The 10,920-nt window shown below is 38.4% G+C and overlaps 1 protein-coding gene across 6 annotated transcripts in view; it reads right to left on the bottom strand.

The window, feature by feature from the left end:
- Positions 1-210: 210 nt before the first annotated feature.
- Positions 211-10,920, bottom strand: part of ralgps2 (Ral GEF with PH domain and SH3 binding motif 2) — a 162,531-nt gene continuing 151,821 nt past the window's right edge. For 5 of the 6 annotated variants that reach the window (XM_042334806.1, XM_042334808.1, XM_007902966.2 and 2 more), the window contains exons 16-21: positions 10,626-10,703; positions 9,359-9,464; positions 7,108-7,200; positions 5,565-5,670; positions 5,233-5,324; positions 211-1,316 (exon numbers count right to left, since the gene is read on the bottom strand). In XM_042334806.1, the coding sequence (XP_042190740.1) occupies positions 1,287-1,316; positions 5,233-5,324; positions 5,565-5,670; positions 7,108-7,200; positions 9,359-9,464; positions 10,626-10,703 (505 nt within the window). In that variant the 3' untranslated portion in view covers positions 211-1,286. The remainder of the gene's footprint in view (positions 1,317-5,232; positions 5,325-5,564; positions 5,671-7,107; positions 7,201-9,358; positions 9,465-10,625; positions 10,704-10,920) is intronic. The other variant, XM_007902968.2, reaches the window with a different exon arrangement.

Genomic DNA, 10,920 nt, shown 5'->3' with positions numbered 1-10,920 from the left:
GATGAGATGACAAGCGGAATTGATTGGTTTTGACAGTGGAAGAATAAATAAAGTAAATAAAGTACACAGGAGACATGAAAGATAAAATTGTCACTCATTTACACAGTCCACTTTAGGCTCCCACATGTGTTCAGATGCAAGAATTTCTTAATGACCTGTTTGTCAGAAAGCTTCATGTAACTGACAAACACCTCTCTCCATCAATATTCATTTGGTAGAAACAGCATGCAAATGGTCAAATTATCTGCTTGCATTTGCAAGATATTTATTGAGTAGGAAAGATCTCTCCAATCTGTACCTAAAGATTTTTTTAAATTGCCTGTGCACGTGCACACCAAAATCCACACATACCCACACTACATTCAGAGTTGTGGGATAAAGACATCAGTCACACTAAAAGCAATAGAAAGTTGCCATCAGATTCAGTAGTAGTTCTACAGTTATTTGACAGAATGCAAAATGTACGTTAGCAGAATGTGAGAGGGTCAACTCATGCTGCATATATTAGTGTGAGTGAAAAAATATACAATGACCAAATGGTGTATGTCTAAATGTTCAAAGTACAAAGTTACCACAGTTAAAGTCCAACCCCCCCCCCCCACCCAAGACTGCAGCAGAAAAATTCACAGAATGTTCACATTGTAAAAATTGAAAAAAAAATAAAAAAGGAAATTACACTGGGTACAAAACAGTTCAGTTAAAAAACACTTTCTCAACAAAATAAAATATTTAGGTATTTAAAAACCTATGGATGTGCAATTGTTCTACATGGTAATACTGATGACTACACAGACAGCTCATTCTGTTTCCACACCCAACATGGGTTAACTAGCCTAGAGCAGTTTAACAGAAATGAATGCTGAACAAAAGAAATGGAAAAAAAAGCTAAGAAAGCCCTCCCCAAACTATTAACTATAATAACTGTAATTTAGCTGGATTCTCTGTATCAAAAGCCCAGCATCACTGGATATACAATGTACACTATTTGGTGCAACAAATCTTCTCTTGCTTAAGGCAGTGGTTCCACAGGTCAGGCAGTGCAATTGAGATGCACAATTCACAGAGATTCAAATGTACTTGGTTATTCTCGGATGACCGCTGATTTCCAAACAGTCCCAGCGGTTAGCGATCCAATTCAGGCTCTAATACCAAGACAACAAAAGTCCCTGGATTCTGTTCTGGGCACAGAATAAACAAAACACTGGCATTCTTCAATTAGGTCCTGCACACACTTATCAAGTCCTGCATCCAAGTTATTCCTCCAATTAGGTAGGTCCATGTTTCAGTCACTCAAAGGACATTAAGTTGGCAGGAACCTGCAGAGACAAAATTCAACATAAAAGCAATTGTCTGAATTGTGTTTGGAGATGTCATTCCCTATAGTATTGGGACTGTAAATTGTCCAACAATATAGGATTATTAATATTATGTCAATAATGCCAAAGGGTAGGTACATATTTCTTTCAAATTCAAACAAACAAACCCTAAAATATTATGAACGTCTAGAATAAACAATATTTATGATGCTCTGTTTCTGTACACTAAAACAGACAGACGTATGTCTACAGTCTATTCAACCTTCTTTTACTGGAGTTCGAAATGTGCATTACCCAATGTAGTCCCGAATCGAGACTCATTCTACCCAGTCACTAATTTTTATATTTCTTGGCCTAAGGAACATTCACCCAATATGAAACATATTTACTCAATGAATGCTGAATCCAACCAAACCTTAAATCTTAGAAGCTTCTTATGAATTAATTGGAATCGAATTGATGATTAATTACAGTCCTTTTAAGGTGTATAAGCCTTTGATCTCAAATACACCCATCTCTGATGTTGGTTGAAACTATGATCATATGCAAAATCTACATTTCTGCTGGTTTACTACAAAACACCCTCAATAAACTTGTTGAGTGCATTTGAAGGAAATTAAAATACTTTGTGCACAGAAATATGGAACCTAAATCTTTAGGTACTCAAACTTGGTATTTTTTGCTTATTAACAAAATAATTAAATTATTATTAAATTATTAAAAGGGTCAAGAGACTGTAGGAATATGGGTGTCTGCTTTAGTGTACAGAAGCAACACATCAGTTTGTTAGTATTTAATATTCACTTCCACACCCAATTCACCTCTTTGAAAATCAATTGTAAAAGCGTGAAACTGACTCCAACTGGGGATAAAGTTAGCTATTTGAAAGAGAGCCAGCAATAACCTCAGGCTGAGTGCGGAAAGTCAGGGCAAACAACCTTCAGGTTTGCTTCTCTATTTCTTATTTTTTGCTCTTAATACAACATGCTTCCCGGTCTTACTGATTCGACTCGGCATCCCTCCTGGCAACTCACTATGCCGTCCAATATAATTTACCAAATGACTAGGACTAGAAATTGGACAGTCTTCATGCAAGTTTTTGGCAAATCTTTTTTGATTTCCTCTCAGCACGTCATGAAAATCTTGAAAAATGATGCACAATTTCCAATCCTGGGAAGAACACAGTAATATTGTTTTGTGGCTCAAATCTCTTATTAGGAAATGCAACACCTGTAGCAAAGGAACCTTTGGAATATACACATTACACTTCAAGGCTTTAAGGTCTGTATATATCAAAAGTATTAACATTTCTGCAAAATCAACACTTCAAACTTTAAAATTCTTCAGATTCGTATCAGCAAATATTTTCAAAACATATTCTGTTTTGAAAAGCGGATTATTTTCTAGAGGGAGAGAGACTAGGTAGTGTTAGTGTTCAGAGGGATTAATCACAAAAAGTTAGTATGCAGGTACAACAAGCAACTAGAAAGGCTAATGCCATGTTGGCGTTTGTTGTGAAAGGGTTACGAGTTGTAAAAGACCTTGGTGTGCAGTTTTAAGAAAGGACATACTCGCCTTAGAGGGGGTGCGGGATAGATTCACAAGGTTGGTTCCTGGGATGAGGGTGTTGACCTATGAGGATAGGTTGAGTAAACTAGGCCTATATCCTATATTCTCTAGAATACAGAAGAATTAGAGGTGATCTTATACAAACCTATAAGATTTTTAAGGGTCTTGACAGGGTAGATGCCGTGAGACTGTTTCCCTATTTAGAGAATCTAAAACTGGGGGTCATAGTCTCAAGATTAAAGGTCAGCCTTTTCAAACTGAGTTGAGGAAACATTTCTTCACTCAGAGGGTAGTGAATTTGTGGAATTCTCTACCCCAGAGGCCGTGGATGCTCAGTCCTTGAACATATTCAAGACTGAGGTTGATAGATTTCTAAAGGATAGAGGGATTAAGGAATATGCAGATAGGGCGGGTAAATGGAATGAGGTTAGAAGATCAACCATGATCCTATTAAATGTCGGGGCAGGCTTGAGGAGCCGAATGGCCTACTCCTGCTCCTACATCTTATGGCCTAAGCCATTCAACCCTGGTAAGCACAGTAGCAGATGAGTATTCCTACACTCATCAGATTAGTTTTTTTTAAACTTGCGTTGATTTGAACCGAGGTTCAGGGAAAAAGGCCAGCTCTAGCCAGCTGCATTACATAGCTGCCAATTAAAATAGTTCTTACAAAAATTGCAGTGAAGACTGGTAGCTTTCATGCTGGCTAACCCAAGGAAGACAGAGTTAGAAATTGAACTAAACTTGTTGATGTTACAATGGAAGTTATTTCATTTTGTGGGGACAGCCGGGTGTCTGACACAGGCAGATACACATCACCATGCTTAAGAGTAGCCAAACCAAATTGAGAATTCCATGAATCCCGCCTACACATGAAAATCCCAGATAGATTGCAGGGTCGCATCTAGCTTACCTAATTCCGGAGAGTATTAAGCACAGGTTGGCAAGATCCAAAGCTTGGGGATCCCAGACTGTGCGTTAGGTACTGCTGGAATCTAACCAGCTAGAACTGTATAGCTTGCAATTGATATCCCTATCTTGCAAGCTTTGCTACTGCTTGTCCAGCTGGGACCACCCGACCTGTTAGGGCTTTGGCTTGCAGGTTAACAAGAGCTGAGTGGAAAGATTCCCTGCCCACAGTGACTGGTCTGCCCTTCCAGATTCTGCCAATCTGCCAGGCTGACTGTGCTGACCCCAGCAGTGCCTTGGAGTACTACTGTCCTGAAGTACCATGCTAAGAATGGGTGAAGGGCACACTGGTCATGTTCTTCAACGACAGTAAGGTCCCAGTGCAGGTCAAGCTTGTAGCATACAAGACATGTGTGCAAACAGTGACAGGGCAGCCAGCCTGGGTAGGGTTGTCCTAGCTGGACCTGCCTGGCTCAGGAACTGGACTACCGAGGCCACCACAGAGGGCTGGCTTGATTCTGACATTCCGTTGCCAAACATGTCACCTTAGAGCCAGTTCAGTTCCAAGGACACCCCGCTTACCTAAAGCTCGGGTAATATTTATTTTTGTACAGATGGTGGGAGTACATTACAATGAAAATGCAAGCCACCCCCCTCCAAAAAAAAACTTCTCTTTTTCTAAAGTACTTATGCTTAGCAGCAACTTCACTACGACCAGTTACTACATTCCTGCGCCTTGAGTAGTACTTTACCTCACATCAGTTCCAGTATTATAAAAAATGGTAATTATTTATGTGTGTGGGGGGTGGGGGGGGGAGAGAAACTACATTTCTATGTGACAACCTTCATTCAAGACTACCTCAGATGTTTGCAGATAAGATTTTGTGTGCAACCATCATAAAATTGAATGTATATCAAATGGAAAGCAGAAAGTATAGATTTTTCTTTGAAGTGAGTTGACACTGGATTATTCATTACCTGGGATATGGTTGGTTTGATGAGGAGTGTGTTAAAAAGCCACAGCACAATTGATGAGTACAGATAATGATAAGCACCGAGAGGGAAATGCAAAATCGTTCATGAAGGATGACATAATATAATCTTGAGCTCATATTACAAATTTTAGAGTGCCGAAAAGCTAGAAACTTATAATCTGAACAATCTTGCATTTTGCCATTCAAATTTATTTTTATTGAAGTTATTGTATTCATTCAGTTATCGTAGTCGTAACAAGTTTAACATCACAGTAGGGCATCAGTACGTAACAGAAATAAAAAGCAAGACAGTCTCCTTGATTTTTGCTTGTATAATCAGCATACTGTATTAAATAGTTTAAGCATTCTATATTGTTTTCAATACATTTTACCATTATTTTAAGAGTCCATACTGCTAGTCATGTCCTACTGAAGATCCCAGTGACATTTAGTTATAAATGTACCTGTTGTCTGTTGCTTTGGCAGGCAGCACTCAAATGTTTAAACCAGAGCATTGCATTTACTCTACCACCAGCCTGGAACTTGTAAGAGTTTCCTGAAAGTTAACACAAGAAAAGGTCAAAGTGATACTATATCCTACCATAACAATATTCATTTGAAAGGTGTATTTTTTGTTGGAAAATGTACTGCCTAATTAATTTTCCACAAAGATATAGAATATAAATCACAAAACAGCACATAAATTTTTGCCAGGGCTTGGTCGAGTCAGCTATGTGGGGAGATTGAAATTGATAGTAAGGAGGAGGAAATTACACCTTTTCCATTCATTACTCACCCCGCTCAGAGTCTGTAAGTTGGAAAACATCTGGATGGTCCGGATCATCAGCCATCATCACCATCCAGCCCACAACAGACACACTTTTACTCAAACTTGACTTAAACTGGAAAACAGAACGTTATACACGGTAAGCAACACTCATCAGCATTAAAGACTCCTGGGGATTTAGACAAAACCGAGCAGTGTTATTCAGAGAGACTTTCACTAAAATCACGATCCAACAACAAACAGAGTTGCTCATTTTCAACTCAATGAGACTGACTTAATGTTTCTCACTGCTCTATGGAATTCTTGCGCAGCTCTAATGTGAAATTTAATTCAATTTGCATGAAAACTACATACCTCATTCAGACAGCAAATGTGATAAAGAAAAGTAATACTTGATAAATTTACATTTCTGCACTGCTGAAATGTTCCTCTTGATTGAGGAGCTCTCTAGCCGTTGGCTGAAACATTTGAAGTCATTTGAAGCAAGCTTGAAAGAGTTGCCCAAGGTGGTTGGTAGCAATTGTGCCTCTGACTTTCTGTCATTTGCATTGTCTAAAGAGAGCTTGGCTCAACAACCAAGCTAAGATCGCAAACTCAACATGTGGGGAAACTAATGTACTAATCCACATTTGTACCACATCATGGTTGTGCAAAATCACTGTGCTTAAGGGTATCAAACCAGTCAGAGTTCCACATATTTATGGCAACTATAACTGGAAATGTTTCTGTGTTTGGAATGGAATACACACTCACTCCCTGGGGGAATGCTTATCCATTTCTGGAGAGCATTAGGTGCAAGTTTGCATGAGCAAGGCTTGGGGACCCCAGTGTATGTGTTCAGGTAACTGCTGGAGTCTAACCAGCTAAAATCGCTGGTTAATCGAGCTTGCCATTCAGACTTTGTCTGGTAAGCTTTCCTGCTGCTTGTCATAGGACCACCCTACCCATTTGGGTTTTGGCTTGCAGGGTTAACAAGAGCTGAGTAATAGGAATCCCTGCTCCCAGGGACATCTCTCCACTTCCAGATCCTACCGATGAGCCAGGTTTCTGGTCCCAGAATGCTACTGAGGAACTAGACTGCTGAGAAAGCCACAGAGGTTTGTCTCAATTCTGACAATCTGTTGCCAAAGCATGTCAGCTTGGAGCCAGCTCGGTTCCAAGAAGTCTCCACTCCCCCCCACCCCCCACTCCAAGGAGGACAATCATAAAGAAATGTAGAGGAAAAATGTCATAAGATAAGAAAATGGTCCAAACAATCTGTTATTACAGACTTATTATTGTGCATCTGAAACAGCAATTCATTCCAATATTAACAAATTTATCATTGTTATGATGTTTGACATTACTTAGCAACATTCATAACAAGATCAACAATGTCTGTTATGGTGCATTCATTTAATGTGATATGTAGATGTTCTCCCCAAAGGTACATTACAAAATACTTTGTTAGGAATATCTACTGTAGCTGACAAAGACTGATTACGTGTGTAAAGCAGATTATTTTATTGGATTTTGCAAAGCCAGTATAACCATTTCAGAGTTTCGTACTTACATGTTTTCTTTCTGTTGGTTTCAGAGACTTTGCTGAGTAGTAATAGAGCTTAGTTCCACATAAAGCCACCCAGTACTTAGTCCATGATGCCACCTAGACACACAAAGAACCAAACTGTGACTTGGAACATTGTGCTTGCAGTACTGTTTCACTTTAAATAATGCAGAAGTTTTCCTGCCACTGTATTAGAAAAATAATGCAATTTCTTTAAACTACTTTCAGTGGTAATAATGGGCCTGAAAGAAGATTATATGTTGCACAAAAAATGAAAATATTGGGAAACTATTGTTTCATCCAATTTATGGACAATCAATTTCTCTTGAAGGTAAAGCAGTGACTCAGTGTTCAAAATCTTACCATGTTATCCTTAAATTTGTTTCAAATTTATAGAATCTGAAGTTATACTAAAATGAAAACACAAAAATATTGAATTATTTTCTGACATGAACAGTGCTCAGAAAGCCTTGGAAATTACTGCTTCACGAAACTGCGTCGTTCACACAGTGTGTTGAAGCACTGTGCTATAACAAGAAAATGGAGGTTTGGGAAAAACTCTGCTGATTAAGACACCCAATCTGGTCAAATTCTTTAAGTTTTGTTGAGACCTCCTCAGATGGCGAGTTCTCAGTCACGTTTGTGCTTTAAATCAAGCACCAAATGGAGAGCAAGGTGAAACCAAAAAAGGCGAGACATCACAGACTTAAATGCACTCAACCAACATCACCATGAGCGATGACACAGGCGGGAAGAGTGCCTGCCAACCTTCTGTAAAAGAAGAGATGCAAAAAATGGGTTGAGTTGCCATGATGTGAGAAGGTATAATTTCCTCCATCTGCCAGTGTATTGCAATGCACCATATCTGTCTTTAATAGGTGCCATCTTTCTGTTCTTGACTGGGAAGCTACGTGGGCCTGAAAAATGTGCAGCACATATAATGTTTCTAGCTACTAAGGAATAAATTAAGGCAAACTATGAGATAATATTAACTTTCATCCAAGATATATCTGAAATGTACATGAGAATTTTAACCAACGGGGAAAAGGGTAAATTACAATTGGAACCACTTTTTTAAAGTTATTTTTGATCCCAGTTTTTTCTTTTCCTTGATCTGCATTTGGTTAGTCACAGACAACCACTAGAGACAGGTAACCTGCCAATTTCCACACAGACACAATTTCCATACAATCATTTTGATCAGCAACAAAAGTGCGCTTCAACAACAAGATACAAATTCTCATTTCTACTCGTTCCCGCTGATATCCGTTTTTTTTTGAAAATTCATGTTATATAGTAGACTGATATTCCTTTAAACTGAGCTGCTTGAAAATTGCTTTCTGACAAAATGTATGTACAACAGCTGAAACATTGATACATCTTCACCTAATTTGGTAAAATCTCCATTAATCGACTCCTATTAAGAATGTCTGAAACCACTAAACAGCCATCTCACAAATCCCCAGAGAGGATTCAGATCATCTTCCTGCAGCTCCATAGGCTTACTTCATAATTTTTAATAACAATTGCCAAATGGTTTCAATTCCATAGTTCTACAAGGAGAGCTTTGTTGAGAATGATTACAATCAGATATCTGGCTAGATTCCATTCACTGGACATTGTCAGAATAGGGAGCGCTCAACTGGACCCTATATTGGAAAAAAACACTAAACAGAAGATAGTAGACCAAAACGCATTTGGAAAAATGCTGAAAAACATAATTAGCAAGATGGAATAAATCAGAGAATACATTTCTCTACTCAAAGGAAAATTGTACAACACTCCCTTTGAATTGTGATCTCAAAGAGACCATAAGGATGGTACTGTGAGAAAACGTTGCACGTTGACGAGGCAGAGCCAGAAAGTTGATTTCCTCATCGCGCCGCTTTCACGATCCCAACATTCCCCGCGCCGCTCATTGCGACTGGAACCCAATCCGCCCACAGTAGCACCATCGAGGAAACAGCGCAAGAAGCCCGAGGCCTAGCGCACTGTGTACAGGTTAGTAGCGGAGGGGGGTGTTTGTACCGCGTTTGAAGAGGAGGAAGGTGCTGTAGTGGCTGCAATCAATGACCGTTGTCCTGAATATTGGGGTGCCCGGTTTACTGAAGCAGAAAGCCTATCTTTTAACATTGACAATGAAGGAGACTGTGAAAATGTGCCCACAATTGTGAGGTGGCTGGATTACCAATGTGACCGCAAACCAGGTTTCTATTGTATATACACACACACATAGTATATTAAAATCATGCCCTACCGTGGGCTTTTTGCCTTCTTTCAGTAAGGTCTTTCTTCTCAGAACGCCTTGAACTGTAACAGTTCCTGGGTAAAGATTCACTGCCACCTCCTCAGATTCCACCGAACTAGCAATAAAGAGAAATGCAAGATGAGGAACTTATAACAACTAAAATAAACTAGGAGGTTTTAATTTCTTTTAAGAGATTTTAATTTTAAATCTTCCCTTGTTTGTGGGTAATTTATAATTGACGAATGCAAATGAAGAACATAAGATTAATTTACTTGAAAATGTTACTGTTACACAGTTTACTATTTGAAGTTAAAGTCATTTCTTTATTTTTAAATACGGAAAATATCGGGTGGTTTAATGGTTAATTGATTGAATCGTACAGCTTTGACTGCTGCCCTCATTATATCAGACTAGGTACAGTGGTTGTCTGGTTACAGAGAATAGAAGAACACTTTTGAAACTTAAGAGGTTTTACTTTGCATTGATTGTACCGTGATGAATGAAATTGATTAATTTGAGAACTGTATGAAAGGTGTGGAATTGCAAATTTTCTTAAAGAAATTAATCAGGGGCATATGAAACTTCCCACAAATCACGTTGTACTTATTTTTATGTGGTGATGATATTTCAGGAATTGTTTCGACTTTTTCCTAGAAGGAATTTAGCTGGAGAAAGGTGAACCACGGTTACTATAGAATACAATTGCTTGAGAACTTGATTATTTGGAAAACATGAATTTCTTTCTTGATCAAAAAGAAATCTTTCCAAAGACCAAACAATTATTTGAAAAATCACTTAACATTTCAGCCTAACTATATGAACAGAACAGGGAAGCCTTTTAGAATAAAATGTTGTTTGCCGATGCAAAATTTCAGTGTACCAGGTCTGGTTTTGTTGAAAATTTTGAAAGCTTTCGCAGGACACTATGAGTTTCATCCTGACAGAGTTACTTGTAACAGGGTTTCACTATATTAAACTTCCGTGTTTCATTACACTACTGTATTTTCAGCACAAGGAACAATCAAAGTCTGACTCCAAGGCAAAGACATTCAAGACGATGAAATCACACAGAATATATAAATCAGAGTTCCTAAAAGGAAAATCACTGCAAACAAAAAATACCCTTCACCATATTAGTAAGTTGATTGGAATGAAAGAGTAAGAGAATAAGAGTAAACACACCAGATAAATCAGGCTCTGTTAATACCTTCACCTGATCATACACCTCAGATAGAAGGGTTGGAATGCACCAATTCCTTTAAAAACAGACGATTACCTGTTGGCCTTCATGTGGCCTCTGTAGCCATTCCGGCCAACTCTTTGTACTGTACCAAGAGAATAATAGAAGCGGTTCCTGCAGAATTTTATTGTAAGTTTCAAAAATCACAAGATACATATTTGGGCAAAGTTCAAACTTTTCTCTCAATTTTTCATACTTTAAAAATGAGACAAATATTCTATTGTCCAACAAATCAAGAATGTTTACATATTATGTCAGTAAAGGCCACATCCCCACTGTTTGGATTTTTTCCTCAATTGAGAGTAAAATTAGGGGCCAAATTTATAAATTA

This window comes from Callorhinchus milii, unplaced genomic scaffold, assembly GCF_018977255.1.
Source record: "Callorhinchus milii isolate IMCB2004 unplaced genomic scaffold, IMCB_Cmil_1.0 Scaffold5, whole genome shotgun sequence".
Classification (NCBI taxonomy): Eukaryota; Metazoa; Chordata; class Chondrichthyes; order Chimaeriformes; family Callorhinchidae; genus Callorhinchus; species Callorhinchus milii.
Note: the sequence above shows the minus strand (reverse complement) of the source record. Positions and strands in the feature narration are given on the sequence as shown.